Source organism: Alosa pseudoharengus, unplaced genomic scaffold (genome assembly GCF_046254945.1).
Source record: "Alosa pseudoharengus isolate Yale_2024_CS ecotype anadromous, Long Island Sound unplaced genomic scaffold, YU_APseudo_1.1 YU_APseudo_1.1_scf_12, whole genome shotgun sequence".
Classification (NCBI taxonomy): Eukaryota; Metazoa; Chordata; class Actinopteri; order Clupeiformes; family Clupeidae; genus Alosa; species Alosa pseudoharengus.
Window position 1 is genome coordinate 34,048,869 of NW_027468587.1, and position 27,940 is coordinate 34,076,808.

At 43.4% G+C, this 27,940-nt stretch overlaps 3 protein-coding genes across 7 annotated transcripts in view; 1 reads left to right on the top strand and 2 right to left on the bottom strand.

Annotated features, from left to right (window-relative positions):
* spire1b (spire-type actin nucleation factor 1b) overlaps positions 1-7,209 on the bottom strand; it is a 28,061-nt gene extending 20,852 nt beyond the window's left edge. The window contains exons 1-2 of the mRNA XM_076280966.1: positions 6,750-7,209; positions 4,328-4,359 (exon numbers count right to left, since the gene is read on the bottom strand). Of these exons, the coding sequence (XP_076137081.1) occupies positions 4,328-4,359; positions 6,750-7,098 (381 nt within the window). The 5' untranslated portion in view covers positions 7,099-7,209. The remainder of the gene's footprint in view (positions 1-4,327; positions 4,360-6,749) is intronic.
* Positions 7,210-7,884: 675 nt separating this feature from the next.
* cep72 (centrosomal protein 72) lies at positions 7,885-14,984 on the top strand. 4 transcript variants are annotated; one of them, XM_076280967.1, is made up of 13 exons: positions 7,891-7,970; positions 8,257-8,384; positions 8,514-8,706; positions 8,794-8,908; positions 8,998-9,161; positions 9,415-9,479; positions 9,563-9,605; positions 9,865-10,098; positions 10,341-10,501; positions 10,790-10,886; positions 11,059-11,237; positions 11,642-11,768; positions 13,656-14,984. In XM_076280967.1, the coding sequence occupies exons 1-13, from the start codon at positions 7,898-7,900 to the stop codon at positions 13,661-13,663; spliced, it is 1,587 nt and encodes a 528-aa protein (XP_076137082.1). In that variant the 5' UTR covers positions 7,891-7,897; the 3' UTR covers positions 13,664-14,984. The 4 variants fall into 4 exon arrangements, 3 of the variants coding, with proteins under 3 accessions (XP_076137085.1, XP_076137082.1, XP_076137084.1); XM_076280969.1 differs by having other exon boundaries at positions 9,004-9,161; XM_076280970.1 differs by lacking the exon at positions 8,257-8,384 and having other exon boundaries at positions 7,885-7,970.
* A 41-nt stretch (positions 14,985-15,025) lies between these two features.
* On the bottom strand, positions 15,026-27,837 carry tppp (tubulin polymerization promoting protein). 2 transcript variants are annotated; one of them, XM_076280974.1, is made up of 5 exons: positions 27,256-27,837; positions 21,911-21,994; positions 20,315-20,641; positions 17,740-17,893; positions 15,026-17,536 (listed from the first exon to the last, which is right to left on the bottom strand). In XM_076280974.1, the coding sequence occupies exons 2-5, from the start codon at positions 21,940-21,942 to the stop codon at positions 17,333-17,335; spliced, it is 717 nt and encodes a 238-aa protein (XP_076137089.1). In that variant the 5' UTR covers positions 21,943-21,994; positions 27,256-27,837; the 3' UTR covers positions 15,026-17,332. The 2 variants fall into 2 exon arrangements, with proteins under 2 accessions (XP_076137089.1, XP_076137088.1); XM_076280973.1 differs by lacking the exon at positions 27,256-27,837 and adding an exon at positions 22,882-24,623.
* Between the last annotated feature and the right edge of the window lie 103 nt (positions 27,838-27,940).

Consider the following 27,940-nt stretch of genomic DNA (forward strand, 5'->3'; position numbering starts at 1 on the left):
TGGATGATCATAGCAATTTGCTTACAGATGTTTGAAGTGCTTTGTCGACTGATGGTTAAAAATGTTGACCAGTCAGTGGGAATGTGCCCGACCAACAATAATCAGGAACACTGGAATGCTCAAAAAGTTGCCTTGTGCATCATCAGCTTTAATCCTGTCAAGACATCTGGCCATACTGTACTAGTTAGAACAGTGCTGTCCCCAGTCAAATGAATAAGTGTCTGGTTAGCAACATGACACTGCTCTGCTGCCCTTGCTGACTGCAGCCATGCTTGTTACATAATCGAGTTAGAGAATTCTCCTGCCACTGGGCAGATCTCCAGATCCAGGACAAAAGACATAAATAAACACTCACAATAAATGTATACGCACAGATATAAGCCTCTTCCTCCCCCATGTCTGTCTGGTCAAATCATGTCTATGTTTATTCCCTCTTTAATGCCACCTGATCTGTGATGCTAAAGTCTTACACATCTCTCAAACATCTCTCAAAAATGATTGTTCTTTCAATAATAGAGTTTCTTTCACATCACTGCATAAATACAAAATACAAGTTAGACCACCAAGGTTAATCTGAGACCAGTAGGCTATATTCTGGCACAGAATCTGAAGAGGGACACTTTTCAAAAGCCCACCTAACAAATATTTGGAGCATGACTCAAATATTCCAAGGCTCCTTAACCTAAGAGCTGAAGCAGGAAATGAATCAGTTGGAAATAAACTTTGGTTTTGTCCCCTGATAGACTGCGACTCGCTCACCTTGGAAACCCAAGCCAGGAGCACAAAGAGGCGGAGAGCTTTCTGAGGGAAGAGGTCTGCTTATGCTTTCAGTCATGCCCCCCCTCCAACCCCCCCACGAAGGGCAGGGCAATAATGGCAGCTTTGTCTGCCCCAGCATTCATTGCCCTTTGATGTGCCCTATGTCATAAAGACTGAACAGTTGCCCATTTCATCCAGAGAAAAATCATCTTGACCTCCCTGTCAAACGGAGGTGACCTGCAGCAGTAATCATGGGGGTTATTATGGAGTAGGGTGGACTTCACGAAGGATGGACAGAGGGGGTAGTTATGTTTTGAATCTGAAATGTTTCCTTAGGTTATGAAATCTAATTTAACATTAATAGCTCTGAAGATCAGAACAAATAAAAATAGCTCTCAATAAAAATGATTTAAAGTTTAATTTTATGTGATTTGTTGTGCTTATTCATGTTTGTCTCAGTACTGACAAGTTGGTAGACATGAACAGGCCCTTATGAGAGTTATATTAAATGTCACAAATGAAACCCTAAGCACACACACACCAGCTCACTTGCACATATGCACACACATGCACGCACACACACACACACACACACACACACACACACACACACACACACACACAAACTTTTCCAGAACATGGAAAGATACAGACAAATACGTCATGAAAAACTGTATGTTTTTCTAGCTATGAGTTGACATGTCCTGATATGTCATTATTTCGGTGAATGTCCTTTTTTACATCTCAATCTCATTCAATCTGGTCATTTGAAGGTCATCTCCACTTCAAAGTCTTCCTCTAAGCGAATCACAAGCTGTGGCAAAGTTAAAGGTGACAGAGAAGAGGTGGAAAGTAATGAGACGTAATCCACCACGAGAGGGAAAAGAAACAGCACGAGACTAAAGGCCCTTTGATGATGCCATCCAGATCATTAGGAGTGTGTTGAGTTCCACACCAAGCCAAAACACAGGGAGAGATCTGCCATGTTTTGCTCTAATCCTAACAATAGACTGCAGCTAAAGTCCAAATGACAGGAGGGCCAAAGATAAAAGGCACCAGTCAAGAAGATTCTAGAAGGTCAATCCTTAGATGCGTTTCCCACTCGCTAAGTCATCTCTTCTCTCGCCGTGACTGAGACAGGCAGTTTGTTTTGGGCTGGTCAATTAAGGGAACTGATGACACAACAAGATGTCTCGCTCAGGGTTGGACTCTGAGGGTGTGGCAGCTTCTCCATTGCTGACAGTGACACCTCCCCCCCCCCCCCCTCTCTCTCTTTAACACACAGATGCACACATGCACACTCTCTGTCTCTCTCTAGTTCTCTTTGAAAAACCTGCAATGCATAACCATGTGTCATGAGCCTCACAGAGCAATCACTCATATCCTCCTGTCAGGTTAAGCAGAGCATGAAAACCATCATGTCTTTTCATTCCCCACTAAAGGGGGTGATCCCACTGCGCCTCTCTAGCAGCCAAAAAAATACTGGGGTGCTCCAAACTGCATTCTCAGGTTGGACCAAACTGCTCTGTCTTGATGGACCAAATGCCTCTCTCTCACAGCAGGCTAAAGTGACTCATCATGCTCTTTCACTCATTTCCTTCAGACTCTGGTCACTAAGAAACCTCTATCGCTGTTTAGATCTGCTGCATGAATCAGCAAGCACATGCCATGCAGGTAATCAGGTAACCAATAAGTGTTACATACTGTAGCAATGAAGAGTGTTGATCAATTCCACTTACAGTACATGTCAAAAGTGTTCACCATTTCATACTGAAGGCAACTTTACTATGACTATCCTCACCAATAGCTGTTTGCTGATCTAATAGCAATGCAGTGCTATGAGGATTATATTTCACTGCTGGATGGATAGTGGAGAATCTCTGGTCTATTATAAGATCTAAATAGGTGTTAAGTGTCTCATTATTGAAACAATAGAATCCTTTCCCTTTGGTGAAGCATGACTGAATGACACCCCAAGAAAAGTAGACAGCTTTCCAGGGAACGAGAAGGAAAATTGGGACACACACACACACACACACGCACACGCACACGCACACCCACACGCACACGCACACCCACACGCACACGCACACGCACACGCACACGCACACACACACACACACACACAATCTTTTGATCTGTAATTTTTAATTTCCTTACTAGAGGGTGTATAGGCCAAAACAAGCATGGGTAATTATGGATGTTAGCAATTCGGAATAGTGCTGGTGATGATCCCACATCCACACTTCCTACTCCTTGACCGAGTTTCAGAATTTCCTTCACCAATCCACCGTGAGAACTCATCTCTGCTGAAAAGCTGCTTAACCAGGATTTGTCTCAAATTCTCTCATTCTCTCAGGGGTGGGCCATGCACCATTTAACTGTGTGTGTGTGTGTGTGTGTGTGTGTGTGTGTGTGTGTGTGTGTGTCTGTGTGTGTGTGTGTGTGTGTGTGTGTGTGTGTGTGTGTGAGCCAGAGTAAGAGAGTGATTGTGTGTTAAATGTGTTTCAAGTGTGCATTATTACCATGCAGACTTTCTGCACTCCACTGTATGTGTGTTATGTGGGTGTAAGAATGGCAAGTGTAGTGTAGATTTGTTTGTGTGTGTGTGTGTGTGTGTGTGTGTGTGTGTGTGTGTGTGTGCCTGATCATGTGAGTGTGTTAGTGGGTGTTCCATCTGCTCTGGTTGCTCTACTAACTGGCACTCATGCCTCTCCAGGCCTCCCACAGCAACCATGCAGGACTGATCCCAGAGCGCGCCCACCCACCCACCTCACTCCAAATCACCCACACTCGCTCAGCCAACCACACAACAACCACTCACTCCAGTCAGGCAGACGCACGTTTAGCACTGATCCAGAATAAAAATGTCTGACACCGACAAAGTACAAATAATTAGTTCTCCAATCACTAGAACAGCATTTGATTGCAAATCTTTTGAAAATTACGTGTTGTTCTCTCGGAGGGGTAACTACTGACCCTGTGGTAAACCTGTCTGGACAAGGGGGGCGCCTGGAATGCATGCGGTAATCTCAGCAGGGAAACCATTACTACTCCACTCTAATTGGGCTTTTAAATGTCAACAGCCACTGACATCAAAGAGGAGAAACTCAAAGTGACATTTTCATTGTGCTTGCTACGATAAGAGGCAGAACCCAATTACACTCTCTATTAATGTATGTGCTTGAAGAGGCACAAGTGATGAGTGTGAGGTGTACCGTAATTGGAATCTGAGGCTATCAAGTACACATGTAGATTTGTATAAAAGTGATATCACACTTTTACTCTTACAATCAAATATGTGTACAGTACTGCATCTCCTCAAATCTAGAGAGCTACACATATTCAGTAAATTATGATTATGATTATGATGAAGATTAAAAAAGTCTTTCTGCCGATTCCCACGCCCATTATAAAGTGTCTATTTCCATTACAATCTAAATAAAAGCTTACACTTCATATCATGTAACATGTATGTGTTACGGAGGTGAGTGGACAGAACATGCGGACTTTTGGCCCTGCAGTTCCATACCAGAAGAGAGAGAGAGAGAGAGAGAGAACCACTTACCTGTTTGGATGTGCAAGGTGAGGCAAAGGTATCTGTGGAAAAGAGAACCCAAAAGTAAGTTGGGGAAGAACAGGGAACAGTACACACACCAACCATATGAGTATTATGCAACGGCCAGGCCAGCAGCGGCTCAGTTTATTATGTAAAGGAGATGTGTGTCTTTTTGGAGACACACTTCATTTAGTAAATCAGAAATTAAAAGACTTCAGGGACATCTACAGTACAGTAGATCAATTAACAGATCAATGCATCTGTGAATGCTCAGTGAATCTCTATATTTCCATTGGAATTCTCATTAGAATGACACTTTATTCTAAAAGTAGGCCAACAAATATATGCTATAGTCCTTTGTGAACAGAGCAACACCTTTCTCTGCAACCACAAATGGGATTGTATTCTGAGTAGGTCAATCTAAAGGATGTCCACATTTTCTCTCATTGACAATTGTCAAACCATCCACCACAAACCTATAGGAATGTCAGCTATGACTCACATATTTTGTGCACTGGTCTTAACTTTAATATGGTTCTGTATGGCCAACAGAACCATTTGAACCATCTGTTTTGACTACAGCGGAACAACACAGACCAGTGTCCATCACCACTCAGTGGGAACAAATGGCTTCATTGTAAATGAGTGAAGGGAACCCAGTTCTGTGCCTGAATGAAAACATTTTAATGGCCTTCCGTACAGAAATGCCAGTCTTGTGAACTAAAAGCATTATGCCCAAGTGCTCCAATATGGAGATGCTTCACCGTCTTCCCAAAAAGTCTAACTCAATACACAAGGGCCTTAGCACACAAACAAGTATAAGTAATGGAAGTGTTTGGGGAGTAAGCTAGTAATGCTATCAACTTCCCACCAATTTCCATCCTAAAAACCCTCATCCCAGGCCATCTGATTCTGCATCTGCAATTAGCTAATGTACCGCTGCCCATGGACTTCTATCTGGAGGTGCAAGGAAGTATGTCACAGACCTAAGAAACAGAGATGGAAATAGTTTTGTCTTGGATGTGCTTGTCCTGTTAGGCAAAGTCTGACTAGGCGCCATAAGGCACAGTCCTGCTGATGCCAGATAAAAAGCATCATGGCTTGTAAGACATTGAACTTTAATTTCTTTTGGTTCGAGGAGGAGGTCACCACCTGGTGCACACAGCACCTGGTTGTGCAAGGCTGAACACATTCTTGTGGCACAAATTCTGTCAACCACTCCAAAGAACAGACAAAAACGGCCTTCATTTAGGTAGCAAGGTGCGTGCACAATGTTGAAAAGCAAGAAACACCTTAAAGCCCGCAGGCTGAACCCTGGTGTATGAGAAGGCTGAATGACCGCTCCTACATCAGGTCAAAAGGAGCATTTTTTATGGGGTTGCAGTGGTCCATGAATTTTGGCTATACAAGAAGCATGCATCTCCACAAACAAGTTATAATCCTCATTACTACTAAGGCATGAGGAAGTAGAACAACTAATTTGTATACTCAGCTCACAGACACACCCAAGGAATACAAAACCATTGCCAAGACACCGGTCTAGCTGAGTCTTTTGAGCATTACATGAGATAATGTCAACACAATGACAAAGCAAGACTGTCACCACCCTTTCAAGTCTCCTGCTAAATGCTTAGTGGTGTCACGTGGTCCATATTGTGTGAAAGTAGAATTCCAATCCATTCCAAATTCAAAAAAGTTACAATATACACAACATATTGTGTACAATAATTCTCAACAAACTGGTTAGTAGGATATTAACAATACTTACAAATATGATTTTTTTAGTGGTATAAATACCAAAAGTAGACCACTTCAACACAATTCTCACTGGCACAGATGTGTAATGAGAACTAACACATTCAATGTTCAAAATGACAATACCTGAGCATTCTTAAAAGTGAGTTGGATTATGTTATATTCACAGACACAACACAGCCTCTGTTTGGGATGACAACAGGGCGTTCTCTCTCCAACACCTCTGGCCACATCACCCTACTCTAACACATCACCCTACTCTAAAGACAGTTCCACATATCCACACATGCGTTGCCATCTTGAAGCTATCCAGTAAATCCCTTTACAGTCAGACGCATGGCCAATAGCCTCTGTTGTCATCCGCTGGTAGGCCCAGTTACTCATATTGCATAATTCTGGATACACCAATATGGCATTAGCATGAGACAACGATTTTGCTCAATTACGAGCCAAGAGATTTCGATGCCCACGTTGTGATGCATGATTGCATTAAGTGGCAAAACTAGAAGCTACCCCAAAAGCCTTCGAGTAAAGGATTTCATGCAGTCTTAACATCAGTGAAAATGGATCACAACCCATTAAACTTGATATCGAGACAACGCTCTCAAAAATGTCTAATGGAAATAATAAGCCGTTTTTGTTGTTGTCAGACAGTATTATTACATAAGGAATTTACCTGGACCAGTGCCATGATGTTGCAATCTGATAACACCATCTTTATAGATTCTCACATCAGCAGGACCATCAATCCTTCTCGCACTGCCCACTGCTACAGCACCGGCCGATTTGGAATTTCTCCCCTTGTGTCCCTGCGCCAAAGACCTGCAGCATTGATAGCAGACAGCCCAAGCCTGCTCCTCGTTTATCGGCTGATTGTAAAGCTTCAGAATCTCCTCCAGTGACAGCTCGTTGCTCTCATCCTCACTATCCATTTTGGGATGCGCTGGAGTCGCTTGATCCCTGCGATCCTGATGGACCGCAGAATCCATCAGCTTCTCCTCGTTGGTCTCTCGGCATTTCGCCATCCTCTCATCCTATCCACTAAGAGAGGGGTCAAGGGTGCGAAGAAGAGAAGCGAAAACCAAAATAAACAGGCACTGCTGCAATCTGTCATTGAGAGAGATGCAGTCACCTCCCCTCGCAACAGCACTACCATTCAATGACCAGCTCCACGCCTTGCAGTGGTTTCGTATACACAATAGTCATATGACGAGCTCAGCTTGCATGGTCTTAAAGCTAGACATATTTCCTACGTTGTGGCTTGTGGAGCAAATGGACTGAAAGGTTAAGGTCCAGTTTTGTACACAGGCACAATTAAAATAGTAAAGTCCTATTTTTAGTGAATAGCCTACCCTACAAATTGAATTTGTACATTGCATTGCAATTGAATGTCTACATTGCATTGCATTGCATTAATTGCATTCGGATAAGAGGCTTGAAGAACTGACAGTCCATTTCTCACATTTCCCTAAATTGAAAGCAAAAAACAATAGAAACCTAGGCTATATGTGGTAGCCTTTGATGTCAAATTAGCCTAGGCTACATGTTTCTATGAATTCAGGAGATCTACACATTGTCTTACACCTGAAAGATTTCAATTAAATTTATTTCTTTAAAGAATGCACGACAACTCCTGCTTTCCTTTACTTTTTTTTATTGTGTTGTCGTGTCATTTATTGTGATGAACGGTTTTTGGGGCTACTGTAGAATGTCATGGAAAAACTGTAGTATTTCACTACATAGTTGTTGCCACTAGATGGCACCGACGGCAATAAATTTAGGGAATATGCTTCCCTGATGCTTTCCATCGTCTCGTTTCAAAACATGGCGGCAAAGGATTTGACAGTTACAGAGGAATGGATACGTGAGAAACTACAATTACACCACAAAGTTTTAGGTAATACACGTTAAGTTAACGCTATTTGAAGGTTTTCAGGCGGTCTACAAAACATATGGCGGTACACTTCCATAGCCTACAACATTTGCAACTAAGCGTGTGGCTAATTTATGCTAGGACCAGCTAGCTAGCTAGCCCACGAAATGTTACCTTGTTGCCAAGTGCTGGATAACTTGCACCAGCTGCAACAGTAACGTTAGCTGAGTTAAAACTAGACATGTTTGTTACAGCTCACAGCGTAAACTTGTTACATTAAACAATGACGCCGTTTTTGTCATCGTTCTAGCTGATGTCCGAACATTGTGCCTGCCTGGTAACATCGAGGGGAAAATAAGTAATTTAGGAATATCGCTGAAGAAGTTCGTGCGATTGAAGACATTAGACTTGTCTTACAATGCGCTTGTCTCGGTGTCAGTGAGTAGGCATACCAGTTCAACTTTTGTGTTTATATTTTTCAAAAATAATAACTAGTTAGTTGGATTAAGTGGTTGGATTGTACTGTCATGTCTTTTAGTGCGTAGTATTTATTTTTTCATCCAACAGGGTCTTGAGCACCTGAAAGTGCTGGAAAGGCTGAATTTGTACTTCAACAAGATATCAGCCTTTCAAGAGGTCATGACTCTGTCCAAACTGAAGAGCCTGAGAGAGCTGGACCTGAGACTCAACCCTCTGGTCAAGAAGCACCCAGAATACCGCCTGCACTTGGTGCATGCACTCTGCCAATTGCGGAAACTTGGTAGGCTACCACTTTTTTATACACAGACATGCATACATACATACATACGATGTTCTACTTTGTTTCATATTATGTATGATGATTTAGGTGACTGCCCAGTAAGGGATCGAGAGCGTAAAGCTGCCATCATGCATTTCACCTCTGATGTGGAGCTGGAGCACAAGCAGAAAACCAGTTGCATCAACAGCCTCTCAGACCAAAGGTGCTGTCCTTAAGAACAGTGTACATAGTGTTGTACTGTATAAAATTGTATGAATATTGTATATATATATCCAGTGTTGTTGCTTGCAGGAGCAGTGATCTGAGAATGGCAGCATTTTACAGGCTGACCAAAAGTCTGGTTCTGCCGGATGGCAATGAGGAGGCTGCAGTGAACCACATCAACCGCAGGAACCAGGCTCAGACGACGACTCAGCCAGACGCACAGACAGGACCGCAGTCTTCTCTGGCGCAGGGTAAGAGGGAGCAGACAGACGGTGTCTTTCAAGCTCAGCTAAGCAGTTCCTCAAAGCAAGAAGCAAAGGCATTTACCGTACTCTCTCACCATTTATTGCATTATATGATTTGACAGTAAAGGAGGTATTCAGTTATAGTGATTTTATACTGATTATGCTAATTTGTTATGTATGTTTGTTACAACTGCTAGGTTGATAAAATTGATGTTTGTGTGTTAAGGCAATATTCATGCTGCTCATGTTCTCAATGCAGAAATACCTGATGAAGTCATATACTTGGTCAATGATTATGATTCTGACTCCTTCCTTCAAACACAGGTAATTTATTTTTGAGGTATTGTGCATAAGATTTGTGACTGGAATTTGGAATTCAGTGATAATCTCTCTTATGTTCATTACAGGACGGTGTAAAGCCAGCCTTCAGACATGCACAGTGTGTTGATGGTAACTATTCTCTCTTTACCACCACTAGGTGGAGACAGTCAATCAGATATACTATATTTTTTGGATCTAGCAAATTCTCTGATGACACATTTTGACCTTAATGCATAATGGTTCTACATTGTGTTTTATTTATTTAAGACATTGTTTTTAGTTTTTATTGGTTACAAACAAATCAACATGTTTTCTAATACATTAACAATGCCGTGTGGTTTACTTGCAGAAAGCTGACCCTATTTATGTATGTCACATATTTAACCAGCCTCTCGTGTCCAGTCAAGCATTCAGCCATGCAGAAAAGGGTCTCTGACCAATGGTGGACCTTCAGGGCTTGCCAGTAACAGACCCAGAGTGACTTTTGCAGACGGCTATGTCAAGGGATCCCACAGCATACACCCAGCGCCGGCTACCCATGGGACGAAGCCGTCGCAGCTCAGAATCCCAGCTACAGCAGTGTTCACACCGGACCCCAGAATCACCTTGCCTTCTAGAAACGGTGTGACTGCTTAGACCTCTTAAATATCTCTTCATTTCTGTTGATATGCAGCGGACTCTCATAAGTCTTTACCTACAATCCTGGCAAATTATACTGATTATGACCAGTGCATTCACAACTGGTGGTGGCCACTGTAGAAGTCTTAATTATTTGGGTGATGTTTGTTCACATATAGAACACAAAATATCAGTCACATTTGAAAGTGAATATCACTTCGTTTCTCTCCCTCTCGGTCTATGTAGGAGATGGTCAGCTGGCCTCCACACAGCATGCATCCCCACCCAGTCCTGCGGGGCAGAGCAGTCTGGACGTTGGCGACCTCTCTCCCCAGGCACACCGCCTGTCCAGCAGGAGGGCGGAGGACGAGGCCTGCCCTGAGCAAGAGGCCGCCAGACCACAGAGGGTCAGTCAGAGGACACAGACCAGCTTAGGCTGGATGAATCACCTACAGACAGAAAACACAGTAAACTCCTGATGTGCACCATGTTCATGAACGTTGTCATATAAGGAGTGTGTTTTTATTTAATATGTCCATGTTGACCATGGCAGTGAACCTCCCTGGTCCAAGTCCAGATTGTTTGCTAAGAACATGAGGAATGAGTGGGCGTGTTGTTTTGCCTGAGGATCAGAGATCTGCTGATGTAAGGTAAGGGCATCCTGTTGTTTGAAACCTCCTCCTCCTTTTCTTCAGGGTAGCTACAGGAAGCCCCTTGACCTGCTGCTCAGCATGGTGCGCGAGCACTGGACCACTGGCAATAGTGACCCACAACACTACAAGACATTCTTCAGTGAGTGCTCACCATTAAGCTTGTATGGATCACCACACCTCAAATGTGTCATTCAGGTTTAAACGGGCATGTTGGCTTTTTAAGCCATATGATTTTGGGGTAGTTAAGGGCCCTCCAGTCTCCTCACACTTCCCTAAACAGAGAGCCCTGTTGTGTCCTATGTGGTGGGCAGCGCGGGCCGTGCAGGTGCTGTCCCTGATGGAGCGGGAGCTGGCGGGCAGGGACAAGGAGGCGCAGACTCTCAGAGAGGAGGTGCAGGCCCTTAATGCCCAGGCTGTGGCTCGGGAGGAAAGGCACAGATTTGAGATTCAGGAGCTCTCCATCCAGCTAGAGAAAGCACACAACTCTGTTGTAAGTTGAGGAAAAAAATGTCTCCTCTCTTAATGTGTGCAGTTATATTGGGCCCTGCATGAAATGTGATTTCTGGGGATCTTTATCCACCTTGAAATTTAATTCTCTAAGCCTTTTTTAAAAAGAAACTGTTCTCAACAAAGTTTATTTGTTACATAATCTTCTAATGCTGGCTTAATATTTCTGACCTTGGCCCTTTTTCACATTCCAAGTTCTCCAAATATGCAGGCCCTAGTTACCCTCACACAACAGTGCTGAAAGAATATCAGCAGTGTGTTGGATATGTAGAATTTAAAAGCTGAAGCATCTATGGGCCTTCACTAAAAGGTCAATGTTTAGTTTGTCTAGTTCTAGATTTATTTTATTGTGTAGTCCATTTCCCATGTTCTGTCCTACTGCCACAGGAGAGCCTCGATGAGCAGCTGAGGAATGTGTTGGAGGAGAACGTGTGTCTGCAGAAACAGCTCATAAACCTCGAGCAGAGCATCTTATCATCCAGAATTACCAAATTAACCAGCGCCAGCGATAACGGTGAGTGTCCAGCGGCATGGACTGTTGAACTAACTCTCAAAATGACACCCAGTGTCAGCATAAGCTTGAAAGTTACAGACCAGGTGTTTCTCCTGCAGTCCTTCTGAATTGATTGATTGGAGAGTTACTAAACATTAGTCTCTCAGATGCATGTAATACAGTCATAGTGCTTCCTCTCTGGGTAGAATATTCATTTAGAAAATTGTTCGGTCCAAGATTAGACCTAATCCATGTCTGGGAAAGTGGCCGTAGGTTGTGTGTGCGTGTATGTGGATGGTGAGCAGCAGGAGGCACAGAGGGGGGTTGGGGGTGCTGTTGGAGATGCTGCAGGGTAGGCAGCCATCAGCAGGGGGCCAGAGAGCCTCAGCCCCATACAGTACCCACTTTACACTCTGTCTCTTAAAGGAGAAATCCAGCCAATTTTACATGGATCTTGATCGCCTGGTCGTCGAGTACTGTTAGTGCTAGTTACTGTAGTTACTGCAGCTAGTACTCCCATTGAGCTACAATGCTAGGTCTGGGGGCATCATCTAAACGTGCCTTTTTTTGCCTCTTAACAGACTCAAAATGTCATTAAAAGGTCTGTACAATAGGAACCGAGTCCTTACGTGACAAAACAATGCATTTTTTACCCATTAGCTGTGAAGAAACTGTCTAAATTCAAAGTTTGTAAGGTCACATCTGCACACTACTGTTTGCCTTTTTCTGCAACAACTGAATTCCAACAATACTCCAGCGCGAGAATAGAGCTAGCTTTCAGTGACGTGCAATCTTAGGCATCATTTGGACAGTTTCCATGTAGTTACATAGTCATTATATGGTCATAACCATTACAGTGCTCAATTACCTATTTTTGAGGGGAAATAAACTTAAGTCAAGTTTTCATTGCAAAGCCGGCATGAGCTCGACAACAGACTTTCTTGGACTTTCCAGGAAGCGACTGATGGAAACGGTACAAACTTTGAATTCAAACGGTTTCTTCACAGCTAATGAGCAGAACATGCATTGTTTTGTCACGTAAATTGTTTTGATGAGTCAGTTAAAGGAGAAGTTCGGTGTGAAATTGACCTTAGCTGTACTGAAAGATGTTGCCGAGTACTCACATGTGTCCAATAGGCACCTTCGCTCACCCCCTAGCATTCCAAATTACGCCGTTTTTAGCCGAGTAGCTGTGGGGGCATAGCGTAGCCTATGCAGCTAAATCGCTATTTTTACACCATTAAAAAGGTTCCAAGTAACTCCACACTGCATTGGGAGACTTCTGAGGGTCTTGGAACCTTTTTAATTGTGTAAAAATAGCGATTTAGCTGCATAGGCTACGCTATGCCCCCCACAGCTACTCGGCTAAAAACGGCGTAATTCGGAATGCTAGGGGGTGAGCGAAGGTGCCTATTGGACACATGTAAGTACTCAGCAACATCTTTCAGTACAGCTAAGGTCAATTTCACACCGAACTTCTCCTTTAAGAGGCAAAAAAGGCACGTTTAGATGATGCCCCCAGACCGAGCATTGTAGCTCAATGGGAGTACTGGCCATTAGCTGCAGATACTCCAGTTAGGTAACACCGATATTGGTAATTATTTTTCCCATCGACAGTACTCGGCAACGTCTAGCGATCAAGATCCATGTAAAATCGGCTGGATTTCTCCTTTAATGCTCCATTTTACAGTGAGGAGATTTTGTTGTGGTTGCTGTAATTTGTATTGTATTAAAAGTGCAGTAAGTAGCTTTTCTTGTCAGCAAATGAAGAAGAATCAAGATTGATAGATATGACGGAGAAATGCATATTCAAACCACATACACATGTACATGCTGCAAATGTTGAAACCTAGCAGTACTAGTCACGTAAAAATATCAGTCATTACTGAATGCTTATCATTGTCTTAGGCTGTTGATGGCCTCTCCTGTGCATCTCGGAGAGGCTGAAGCAGAAGTCACCCTCCTGCCTGACTGCAGAAACCCACATTGTGACCTTTAAACCCACAAGTGCCTTTATGTTTCCAATGTGCTAGAAGGAGATTGCATGTTCAAAACTGGATTGCATGTGGTCTATGGGATAAGGACTGATGAGTTATGAACTCGTCTTCTGTGTTGATGCTGTGAGTCAGTTAAGTTCTCATGGACAACTGTAGTGCAATGGAATATTTATTGGTATTTATTTCCTGAGAGGTGGTTATGTAATGGATGATCTTTTGTAGCTTTCCTTTATTTTTTTAAATTGTACTGGATGAGACCACCACCAACCTGGCATGGCTTTGCCTCAGGTGATGGGGTTGGGGGTATCCTCATTAAGCCCTGTCATGGTGTTTTAAGCACATATGGATTGCAGACTTTAATGGATGTTAACACTTGACCCATGGGGTATTTTGAATATACAAGTAATACTTTTCCCTGTCTCACTGTCTGATTGATTTTACTTACTGTGCTTTCCAAAAGCCTTGGACTAAAATAATATCTCTGAGTTCATTTGAATTTATTTTTTGTGATGTTACTGGCCCCATTCAACTGTTACCCTTCATATTCCAAAGAGTGACTAGAGTATTTTCTGTATCTGAGTCGGAACAAAAGAAATGTGTGATTTCATGGCCATGTCCCAGGCTCTGTTGTGCCAGTGTGTTCCCATGACCCCACTTGTCCTCTAGTACACTGCTGAATGACCTAATCACTAACACCCTCGTCTACCAGGGTCAGAGTGTAACACACACACACACACACACACCACACACAAACACAAACAGTTATCCAGTGAGATCATGCCGTAAAACTAAGATTTGAGACGTGTTTGGTTGCCTGGTGACCGCAAGGAATTTGTATATACAACCATGTCAGATTTAAGGTTTGGTACATGAGGCAATGGCATGCAACATGTGACCTGCTTAACACAGGCCTCTGTTCAAAAACAAATGATTAAGTATATATACTTTTTTGATCCCGTGAGGGAAATTTGGTCTCTGCATTTAACCCAATCGGTGAATTTGTGAAACACAAACAGCACACAGTGAGCAGTGAGGTGAAGCACACACTAATCCCAGCGCAGTGAGCTGCCTGCTACAACGGCGGCGCTCGGGGAGCAGTGCCTTGCTCAAGGGCACTTCAGCCGCGGCCCACAGGTCGGGACTCGAACCGGCAACCCTCCGATTACAAGTCCAGAGTGCTAACCAGTGGGCCACGGCTGCCCACTGGTTGGCTGCCCATTAACATGTGATGTGACACAGGCCTCTGTTCAAAAACAAGTGATTAACATGCCGTTGTCCAGGTAAGGTTTCATTTCTTTTTATTCTCCACAATGCTACAAAACGGGGACACACATATACTGTAAGGTAAAAAGTACCACACCATGACCAGAAAACATGCATCAGGGCACAAGACCATTAGAAAAAAAGTTATTCTGAAAAATAAGACCATATTGTTCCTCAAAACAAATGGTGTACAATATTTGGCAGTAAGCACACAAACATCAAATCATACATTAAATACTTCCAACTGCTAGTACAGTAATGTTTACTTGTCAACATAAATACAATTCACTTTCTAGGCAAACTACTGGCTATGAATATGGAAGGAACAGTGTCACTGTGTGAAAAATAAATGTTCCGTAGAAGAATAATTATATACATGTTATTCCCTTTTCCTTCAGAATGCCTAAGGAACTACATATCAATAAATATTGTATTATGGGAATTTTGGCCCCATTCTCTATTTCTATGTTAGCTTAAATTGGACTCTTAGTTAATTTGGAGAGATGTGGAAAGACATCAGGGGCAAAATCAAATGACATGTGAAGACCTGTTGTGCTTACCCTGTGCAGCTAAAGCTGTTGCAAATTTGGCTATTTTGTGAAAAACACATTTACTGTAAACATTTTTGCTTTTTGTCTTTGTTTATAAATTGCACATAGTTCAAAATGTAGCAAAGTGCCTTCGTATGAAATGTATAAAACTGTAAATAATTCACTTATTTAAAATGTGGTAAATGTGTGTAATAAGCTGGTTCACTGTGGTATAAGCTATTCTGCTTAATTGTTATAAAATCCAAACCATAAGCTATGATATGCTTCCACACAAAGGTATTAAGGTAACTCATAGAACTTTATCAGGTTGTCATTTGACCACAGAGAATGGCAGTGGCTGACATTTTTGGACCATGCTGAGTTACAATGCACAATGTCTTCACTATCCCTTCTGCCATTGGACTCAAGCTCATGCTGTCTGGGCAGTGGCCATTACCAAAGGACACCTAGTAGAGGCAATGTTGTTAGCGCAAGTGATGCGTCTCACTGAAGTTTACAAAAGTCATAAAAGTACGCGAGGGCTGGTAAAGTTCACAATGCACTGCAGAATACACACAGAACACAAATATGCAGCCAGTGTTTTAGTTCAAGCTAATAGTTTAGCATACCACATACTAGCATTCCATAAATATTAAGAACCACATAACTGGAAACAAAAAGTTTTTTACCTTTTCTTTTTTTTTTAAGTACAATCTTGAACACCATATCTTTTGTTCCCTGATGTTCTTTTCCATGAAGCTAGCGGTTTCAGGTTTCTGAATGTGAATGCGTTCTGAATAGAAGTACCTAACACTAATTGCATCCAGTTGCATATTTGCCGTTGTATTTGAACTTCCTTGGCCTATAGAACTTGTGAAGATCATGAACTACTTTTGATGGTTGGGCAAAAATTAACATAGGCTACTACTGTTTTTTCCTACAATTGAAACAATAAATTATATTTATACATGACTGGTACAGCACTTGTTTAACATGAATTGTGATAAAACAATAAGACATGTTGTTAACCACAAGAATACATACAAAGGCCAAATCTATTCAACCAAATAAGTAAAACAATATTATGGCATATCAGTGATTTAGTGATTTTTAAAATCATTTTTTACAGTGAAAGGACAAGGGTATGTGCACAACATGGTGAAAGTGGCATAGTGAAGGCTCTACCCTGCACCCTCTACCCTAACTCTTAACACTCACCAAGGAGAGGACAACGCAACTGAAGTATATTTAAAAACAACATACATCCACTTTGACTACGGGACTAAGGAAACAGGATTAATCTCGTATGAGTAAATAAAGGGTATAATTTCTACAGTTAAACGACTCAGAAAATGGAGAGGACGGACCAGTGAAAAGTGCAATCTAGTTAGACAATTTTTCATTGTTTTTCTTGGCATAATGATCCTCATAGCTCTTGGCAGTGTAAGGCCCTATTGCATTAGTAAGACTTCATATTTCATAGTGCTTTCCTCTCCATGGTGGTTCCACTCAATGCTTGGCAGTTGCTTGGTATTGGTTAGGAATGTACCAGCTGGTGATGTCTTTGTGTAGATGTAAACAACGTTCCAGTTCTCAAACATCACAGAAAAAAAAGGAACTTGAACCACGTCTCGATCACAGATGATAACAAACAATAACATGAAACGGAAAATATTTCCCTGTTGTGCTTCTTTTGTTCTGTTTGGTGTTGGAGCAAGAGACAGAGGAGAGTTCGGGATGCAATTTAGGATGGCGTTTCTCTGCTAACTCTCCTGACTGGACCCCCAGAAGTGCTTCACTCTGGTTTTGGCCTAGGGCCTGTTTTCTTCTCGTAAGAGCCGGCGTGTTTGTAGCCTGATACATAACCTGAAGTGTCCAGGACATCTACGCGACCAGCCTTGCCCTTCCCACGGCCTGTCTGGTCGAAGCGCTCCTTGTGCGAGCCGGTGAACTTGGTCGTGTCCGTCAGGCGTGACACTGTGGGCGAGGCCACTGCTCTCTGTGGAGGGAACAGTAGGTCAGAGGCTGGACGTTTTATTTACAATATCAGTTAACAGAGGACGTTATTAGAAGCAGCTCATAGTTTCCAGCACATAAAAAAGGGACACTCATTTGCCCCTTCATGAAAACAATACTTAATTACTTTTATTCATGAAACAAGGATCTTGACTGAAACGTGATGGAGATTGTCCCCAAGTTTACCGTGACTCCAGATATGACTGGTGATTTGCCCTCGATCAGCTTGAAGACCTCCTCTGCTGCCTCGTCGTTGCTTTTTTCTTTGAACCTCTTCCTGGACAGCTCTGTAAGAGCGTCTTTGAATTCATTGAATGTAATGGTGCGGCTGGATTTCTTCCTGTTATGCACAAATATGAAAGTTAAACCAGTTTACTCCTTGTTGTATTGTTGGAATACTTAGACCACTACATGTCCAGGGGGAAATGGATGAGCGGAGGCTAACTGCAACCCAAGAACTCTATTATCCTTGGAGTCTTCAGTGGAGAACAGCCCACACTGTAAACAAAGTATTTACACATTAGCTGCACTGGCTCTCTGTTTTAAGTTCAAATGCTATTGTAAATGTCACTGCATGAGTCATAAACTCTACCTACCCTCCTAAAAAACCCACTAACCTCAGCCACCATACTGACTACACTGATACTGCCAGCGACCAGTGCCACCCTTTAGAATTACATTTCACTTTCTCTGAGGAGCAGATGAGGATGTTTGTATACTGACATGTCATCCCACACCAGACAGTGGCTCTAACAGTTCTCTGATGTCTCTTGTCCAGCAGCCCACTGCATACTGTTAGCCCTCAGAGCTGTCTTGGATGTTTACATTGTCTCAAGAAACACATTTACCCCTGGGAGGGGGTGTTTAATCCAACTGTGTCACGTTGCATTTCCAAGGTAAAAAGTGCATAGTAACACAAATACAAACAACCACTGCTGTGGTGATAAATCACCTAAACAAAAGTCCATAAAGCTCACTGTATCCCGGGGTAACCTGCTGTCATAGCAACAAGCCTTAGTAAACACGCCTCTTCGGGTTTATTATTAATTTGACTTCTTCAGTGACCAGTTTTGTTTGGGCGATCCTTCAGTGGGGAACACTCCGGAGTTCCATTACTCTGGAGGCCTGTTCCATGCTGTCTAGTGTCAGATCTGAAATCATACTGGTGATGTCCCAGCTGGACATTCCGCTCTCAAAAGGCCTCACGAAGTAGCATTTCAAAAGAAGCCCACATATTCATTCTAATCAATGTTAATTATGAAGGAAGAGCGTGGAGACAGACAGTTAATCAGGAACAGGTTTGTTTGCTTTAATTCAGTCAGCTGATGCATGACTCAAAGCTTGCTTGCAGGTTAGCTGAATGGAAATATAGGTTAGTGCTGAAAGTGACTTCATCACTGACCTGGAACATTTCGCGTCCCTCTAAAATTATGACACGTGTCCCCTTTTGAATACATCTACAGGGATAGTGAGCTGGATAGAGTGGATGGACAAAGGAATGGGGTGTAAAAATCCTATATCTTCTGTGATGTATTGTGTCCTGTGATGTAACACGCAGCAGCTGTAACGCTCTGATATACAGTCTTGCCTTCTAAAGCCTTTCCATGAAGCAGCAGACCCCATAAAGTGCTCCATTCTGCACTGGCTCTTATGTGGCGTTGACCCAGCTGTGATTAAAGCAGAAGGTTAGATCTGCATCTCATGTCTAGAGTCAGCCCCGGCTTATAACACACCCTTCCCCCACATGACTCTTGTCTGGCCTTATTTTCTGACACACACACACAGATGCATGCAGACTCTTCTGCTTCAGCTCACAGGCCAATATCATAAGGTCCTTCATACACCACTCCAACGTGATATTATCAGGTGCTGTTGTTGACAGGAAATGAATAATGCGACCTGAATGAAATCAGTAACCCTGCACAGTGTACACCCTCGGCTCTCCTCCACTGGTCTTGAGAGGCCCCAGCCCTGCCTCCCTTAGTTACGCTGTTCTGTCTAGCAGGATCATATTTTCCCCCTGCTCCCTTCAGAGTTCAGTCGGGGTGAAGCCAAATCACTTCAGCGTAGAATCGTTCAAGATCACAGATGCCCTAAATATTTAACAAACATAAACAGTACACCCACAGAAACCCTTTACTCTCTGCACTGCAACTCCTAGTCAGCCTGCTTGGCTGAAACATCAAAAACATGGCAAAGGGAAAAAAAAATAGTCTGCCTCGGCAGCCATCTGCGCCACAACACAACAGAACAGCAAGTGGTCTGAATACTGTGGCTCTGTCGAATGCATTTATATTCTGCTGGATGCTGGGCCGAGGGCCGATGACTCCATCCTGCCTGGAGATATCCGCCCGGATGGGGGATGAGCCACCCTGACCTATGCCTCTGTAGTATGACTGTGACGTTAAATAAGTCACCACTGTAGGACCACAACCTTTACTAAATCTGGGGCAAACGCATAAAATAGACGGGCTCCTCCTTCTCACAGTGTATGCGTGGGGTGCTGGACATACTGTAGAGTTGCTTTAAAAGCATGCTCCTTTGTTGCTTTTTAACTAACAAAGGAATGAAGCTGAAGTGGAACTGTATATATTTAACTCCCATGCTGGAAACTATTTAAATGCTTTATCGGTTTCCATTTTCCCCTTTTATGCTATGACTGATATAGTGGTTAGTTACAGTACATACAGTATAACAGAATAGCCAGCCTCTCCCCCCTACACTCCCAAGATCCCAGAATGCAGAACAGATGGTGTCCTACTTGACTTTGGAGAAGACGATGTCCACGTCTGTGAGTGTGACGCTCTTGCCGTCGATGACGCCGCAGTCCTTGCACAGCTTGGACCAGTTCTTGCCGTGCATCTCCTTCCCGGTGGCGCGCGTGTCCCCGTGGATGGCGAAGCGGCGGAAGGCCTCCTCCAGCGCCGTCACTTCCACGGGGGTGCGCGCCCCGGCCCCGCCCTCGCTGATCCCGTTCGATTCCGTCGACAGGCGCTTCGTCGCCCGATCTTTGGACTGCTCGCTCGGCGGCCGCAGGGGGGCATGGTTGTTGTGCTTCGCCATCTGAACTTTGAACTCCTCGCCATTACTGGAGAGAGAGAGAGAGAGAGAGAGAGAGCGAGCGAGATTTGAAGTGCCAGTGCCATTACTCAGCCTCACTGCAGAGCAGATGGTGTAATTTCTCAGTGGGCATCAGGGGTGGATGTTGTGTTGTGCTTTCATGTCTCCACACTGTTCTGAGCTGAGACTACCCACACCCAGCTCGCCAGATCCAGAGACCTCTACTGCATGTGCCAAAGCACACAACACACCAATAAACTTCATAATGACCTAAATAGAAAGGGCTGAGGGTCCGTTATCCCCGGGTCACTGATTAGAGTTTGGAGCTTGATTGCTATCTTCATAGCCCTGTGCGATATCACTCCTCAAGGCAATAGCTTATTTATTTAATTAGTAGCAACCTTTTTATTTATGAGGTGATTCTATCAGCACTTTTTAAAAACATAGTTCAAGACTCACAAATGTGCTGAGTGAAGCTTGGAGACAGAACACACCACACCCATAGTGTTCCCGGTAACAACAGTGTCCTGTAATAAAAACTGCACATAACAAGAACCCAGAAGAACAAAAGGGGGTTTCCATCACAGTCTCGCCACCCTTAAAGTGCCGTTAACCGTCATGGTAAACATGACTGTGGTTAATAGCCCCTATGATTTCCTGAGCTCAGACTGCTTCCCCTGCCCGAAGCTCACATGATATTTCATTGTGGTAAGTGGTGTGGCAGGATAGTACTCCTCTCCTCTGTAGGCTGGCAGTGTGCGGCCAGATGTGGCAAGAGCGTTGGCACTTAGGTGAGGTTTATTAATAGGCACATGTGGAATGCCCGGCCAGGGAGCTGTGGAGCGTCCAGCAGCTACCAGATGAACACTGGGCCACACACTATGACAGGCACATTTCTGAGTGGCCTGTCTCACACGTTTTGACGCCCTCAGGAACTGAAGAACAAGAGTCAAGGACCATGAAGACAGCTCAAACCTGTACTGTTGGGACCCTCGAAGCATCATATTTAACTTCCTCTGACATTTGGATTGAGCCATTTTCTTCAACCATTTACAGTTACAGTACAGTACAGTATACATTTTAATCAGTAGTATTCACGTTCCTCAGACACAGCTTTAAAAATGATAGTCCTTGTACTACAACCCATCCAAAGTATAAACCTAGGGATTATGGTCCACAATTACAGGCCTATGAGTGCCCTGTATGCTGATGGATCTGTGAGATTAAGGCTTGCTGGTGTTGTCCTCTAGGCTCCGTGGCAAACTGCAGAGTGACCTGCACAGAGCTGTGTACTCACTTAGGGCCTGTGGTAGCGTGAGTGCCCTCCATGACCCCCTCTCGACTGCTACGACTGGGAGATTCTCTTGGCTTCTTGATGCAGCTGAAATACAAGGACAGTGAGTGAATACACTATATGCATATGTGTGTGTGTGTGTGTTCAAAGAGTCACTTTCACTTTCACATTGACACCTTATTATAGTGGCCTTTCATGGTTATCGGCCGTGGAGCGGTGTTTTATTGCCTAAACAGAGGTATTGCCAAACAAGGGTATGTGATAATAGAAAACTAGTTTTACAGCATCCAATAAACACACAGAATGTGTCCTCTAATATGTAAAACCAAACGACCCCACCATCACTGTGTCATCCAGATGTAGGTATTTTACATGAAGTACAACACTCCTGTTCCTCTTGAAGATCTCTGAACAATACTATTGCTAGCCCTTGCTAGCTAGATGCTCATTAGTGCAAAAGACTTTTTTTCCCTCCGGTTGCGTTGGAAACAGACATGCGCCAAGCTAACCAAGCACTTTCGGAAATATAAACAAACAAATGAGGTACACATCATTAGGAGAGAAGCCGTAATGAAGACCACCAGGCCTACGCAAAGACAGCCCAATACAAAAGCAGGCGTTTTAGATCACAATGATATATATATGTAACATATATATACTACCACATGAATACCACATTTACATCTAACTTAGCTCTGAACTGATCCATAGTTCCTTACAAGATCCTAAAAACAAAGCAAGAGACCCACACAGCAATCCCACGGTACACACGCTGTTTCTCATTCTCATTTAGAGTAAACAGAAGAATGACACCAGGCTCACCTTCCAGTGGCTCCCATAACTCGCGGGCCCCACAGCGTCACAGCGACAGCCTCAGTGGCCCTGTGCTGCCATGGCAAAATACACCCTAGCAAAGCTCTCTCTACTGCCAACTCTCAGTTTTGGTACAGAGCCCCGAAGACAAAATACCTCACCTCGTCACTTTGTCTTGTGGATAATCAGACATCAAGCAGAGACCTCCCTTATCAGCTCCAGCTTCGGAGTGGAAGCAAAATCTATCAAGCTATAGGAGAAACCCATAGTCTTATGCAGTTTCATTGCCTCAGTGCTTGGTGTTGACACCCCCACCCACCACCCAGGCATGGGTGGTTCTGTTGCTCCGGGTGTCATTGTCCTGGTGGGTGGACATGACCGAATTCTACTGTAAGATGCACAGTCTATATACTGTAGCATGGAGTCATAATAACTCCATGGAAAAGGCCGCTTCTATTGATTTGCTATTATGTTTTAATTGTTATACTGAACAAAGATTTTATTAACCAGTGTCAATAATGGCATTCAGAAGTGAAAACACTAGAGGCCCATTGTGCTCTCAAGTGTCAGGCAGTTCTGTCTAGTGTGACATCGCACAGTGTCACGGGGGCCTGGGAGAGTCAGGGGTCATTTCAGATGCAGATGACTTCATATAACTGAATGTGCCCACATTTCTGAAAGTACCCCAACAAAAACAGTTTACAAGACACATTTCCTGTAGCTTATTTGCACATGTAGGGAAGATTTCACCTTGCACTAAGAGCAAAATTGGCCATTCTGGAAAAACCGGTATGGATTTCATCATATTACAATCTAGTCACAGTTCACTTCACATGTGTACACAGTTATGATATGAATAATCCCATGAGATTAACTTCTAATTGAAAGTCTAAACAACCTCCAAATCACATATCCAATATAATGTTCACAGTCTTGTCTCGACATGCATCTTAGACTAGCTGACATTCTCAAAAGATCAGATGGAATAAACAAGTATTTCAGAGGAACATCTACAAGTCCAGACAGTTGTGGCTCTCCTCTGTATGTAAAGTGGGGTCTGGGAAGTGCTGATTTTATTTACTGAGACACTCCTCTCCCTGACTGAACCCTCTGTGGCCTCCGTCTATTGCGCACTGCTGAGAGGACACCGAAATCAGGCCAGGACAAAGGCAGCTTTTCAGACACTAGCTTTACACTCAGACACCTCAAGGACTCCAGGCTCTCCATAGAGATGCCAGCGCAGTCACAACAATAACAATGACAACGAGGGTCACCACTGCTGTCAAGTAACAACTCTGAACAGACAGCACAAACACTTGAACTAGTTTGTCCTGAACACAATTAATCAAGAAGAGTTGAACAGACAGAGCAAATGCTTAAACTAGTTTGACCTGAAATGTTAACACGATTAATCAGGATGAGTTCATGAATTCAAGAATAAACTTGCCATTATCTTGTATAATAGACTTGATGATTAAAAGAGTTTATGAATGTGTTATAATCCTGTTTGCATACTGTCTGCTGAGAGCAAGCTTAGTGCTGCTCTCTTGGCTGGGTGATTTCACATCTGTGAGCACTTCTCAGCTCACACGACGATGAATAATCCCATATATTAATTAGTTAAGTATGAATACAGAATGAGTTCTTTAAAGAGTCTTAGAAATCGGATTAGCAAAGAGCTTAAATATGTATGAGTGGAATTGTGGAGTGGAGACTGGAACCAGAACCTTGGGTATCGACATACTGCTGTCACCATTTGTCACCTTAACTGACATTAGTCTACACCTTCAATGTTTATTAATTTGGCAGATAGTTTTAACCAAAGCGTCTAACATATGTACTTTTGTATGTTTGAATGTTTTAATAACTGAATCCAAAACCTTATACAAAAGGCATAATAGGTCAAACATCTGGTGCTGTGAGAAGCTTGAAGCATTTGTTGCCTGATCTTGTTAACCACAGCATGGGAGGGAGGGAGGGAGGGAGAGAGAATGAGCAAGAGTGAAAGAGAAAGAGCTTTTTGCACGCGCTCCGATCTCAAGAGGCGGATCACTGAGTGGCTGAGCGCATGCTTACATATATTTGCCTTCTGGGGATGTTTGGCACAGATGAGTGCTTAAACCATAAATTGGCCTATTTCGGCCTCATTCTATTTTTAACCAGGGAGAAATATGAACACTCAGACACACTTATTTCTACCTTTAAAGCTATCCAAATGCATCTAAACAGAAAGACCTAGAGTACTGAGTACAGTAATGAGGTGGAACTGTAAACAGGAAGAGAGAGAGAGGGAGTGTGGATGAATCAGGGCGTCGTCTGGAAATGCAGCCTACTCCAGTCTGCAGAGAGGGCCTGGACATGGTGGGTGGACCCATCTGCCCCTCCATCCTGATGCCCGGCAGCTCCGCCTGAGCATACGAGTGCAGGAATCTGGGCAGCACCGGTGCCAGCACCCACTCCAACGCACGCCAGCCTCCAGAGGGACGGGCCCCCGCTGGTTACGCCACTGCCCCCACCTAGTGCTTCTGATTACCTCATCCCATCTCCACGGCCCGTTCCAGCCCCCGACGGGATCCATCCCATTCTTTGTGTGGCGTGGGTCTTATTCACCATTCAGTAACCCCCCCTCCACACACACACACACACACAACACACAGCACACACACACACACACACACACATGCATGCCCATCCACCCTATCAGCCTCCTCTCAACTCCCCCAACCTCCTAATCCCAGTCCCATACATTGGCTTTAAATAGTATTGTCTCTGTAACAGACAAACACAATCTGCAGCTCCTGGGTATTGTTAGAAGTAATAACACACCGCGGCGCATGCCAGTGCATAGTGAGAGAAAAACACAGGAAACACACAACGCTGTTATTAATGCAGGAGGACTATTTTGTAAAGGAGCAGAGGAGGTTCACACTATGGTTGCTCTTGTCATATTTATTCCTATTGATAAATGTCTCCTGCGCTATGCCAACTGGGCCTGTGTCGGCTCAAGCCCAGCGAGACCAGGGAGGTTTACATAGTGCTCTGAGCACAGCCCTGTCCCAGTCGTTTGAACTCCGGCCTGCACTGTCCCTGCAGGATGTCACCTGCGGACCGACAGTAAAGGATTGAGGACAACTTGGACTCAATCTGCCACCCACAAGACTGAATTGTGGAAACTATGCACCTTTTTACATTCTCCCTGATAGCACAGAGCATGTTAAAACTGAAGCTAAAAGCCCATTTTGAAGGAGCTTTCACAAGAACCATGAACTTGAAATGTAACTGACGCATGGTGTTAATATGTACAACCACTGATCACCAGCACCTTGTGTACATATTTGAGTGCATTTATTTGGCATTCCACTAACCCCATTACATTTTTACATGGGGGACAGTTAAGTCAAACATTAAGCATTGGTCATTAACAAGGTGCATTTATTTAAATACAGGATATGTTGTTTGCTTCAAAGGCCAGTGGCTCACGGACCAGTGAACTGCAACACAGAGCACAAAAATCTGGGGCAAAGTCAGTGAATGACTACATTCTCATATGAAGCGTACCTAATGCTTGAACATATGGGAAAACAGGGCTAGACCTGACTTACACATAACATTTCTTAAATTATACAAAACAAATCACTGATCATTTAGCTCAGATAAAAGCCCTACTGTACACCAGATGTCTGTACACCATATTCCATGTCAAGCTATATAACAATTTAAGATTAAATGTCTCAAAATAAAGATACCTAAACACAAAAGCATACATTAACTCCTCCTATTGAGCTGTACCCTGAAGGCCTAGCTGATAGCCCAATCCTATTCATAATTTCATGACAGAAAAAAATGACTGATGAAATGCCATGCAATGACATAATAACTCGTTCGAGAGTAGTGAATCACTATCACAAATTGTTCAAATAATCAATCAGTAACAGAATAGGCTATGATACCCAAAACATGGTTGTTGATTATGTTACTGTTATTGCAGTAGCAGCAGTAAAAATGCTTGGGGTGGCATTTCCAAATAAAGTCGGCAGGCCAACTGCTTGTGCATACTATTACTGACTTGTCTTTTTAGCAAGATGGGTTACATAAACTTGCTTTAGCAATATTCATGCTTGAGCGATGGGAACGCAGTCCACGTGATCATTGTTATTGTCCTACTGTCAATACATTGCCTGCAGTAGCTCTCAATATCCTTACAGCCCTAGCTTCACATTTCGAAAGGTAATATCGAGGTACAGGCTGTCAAATAGACGTATGTCATATCCATAAGGTTTGGACGAGGAATTACGTAATACAGTAAAAAAGAAAGTAGGCTATACAGAAATATCCCCTTCAATCTCAAGTCCAGAGCTGTTACGCCATTGGTATATTGAGCTGGATATGCAAACCACCAGGTATTTGGTCATGTTGACAGAAATCGAAACAAACACAACATAGGCTGATATAAAATGTATACCCGAATATTTCGCATTAATAAACAGGCTAGGCTACACCAGCAATACTACTGAGTCTATAATGCATAAGCTTACCTGTTTGTGTATATCCTTCAACGTGTAGCTCCACACCCTTGTTGTTTTTCTACAAAAACATAATCACATTCACATCCACCGTAGCCTACCCGTGAGAACCAGAGGCGCGCTTGGATCTCCGTTCTCCCGCTGATCGCGCGGCTATGGAATATGCTTGATGGTTCAAAGCCCTGGAAGACACCGTAAGACAACCAACAGCTCTGATTGGTTGCCTCTTTCATACTGTCCTATGAGCGGTTTAGGAAGCAGCTCATGAAGGAGCGTTGCTCGCGCGTTGGAAAATAGCACTGTCGCGACGATGTTGAATGAGACACTAAACAATGACTTAATAAGAATAAGAACTGACTATCAACTTCTCAGGACTTTTACTTGATGATTTTCATACATCTGTTGTCCTGTAAACAAGAACCATGGATTGAAGATAAACAGCAGATGCATTTTCCCTGTGTAAATTATTTATGGATATCATGCATGCCATAATTAAGAGCAGAGTGGCGCCAAACGCACTGACACCCGCCCCTTACTGATAGGTCTGCAAAGACCAGATACAGTAGGCAATATTCACCACTGGGCCCTGGGCATGTGTGTGCCTCCAAACAGATTAAACAAAGAGGTAATCCAAATATTATTCCAGGAAGTGCATTTTTGGCCTTTGGCCGAGCACAGGATGTCTTCTGTGGCTGGG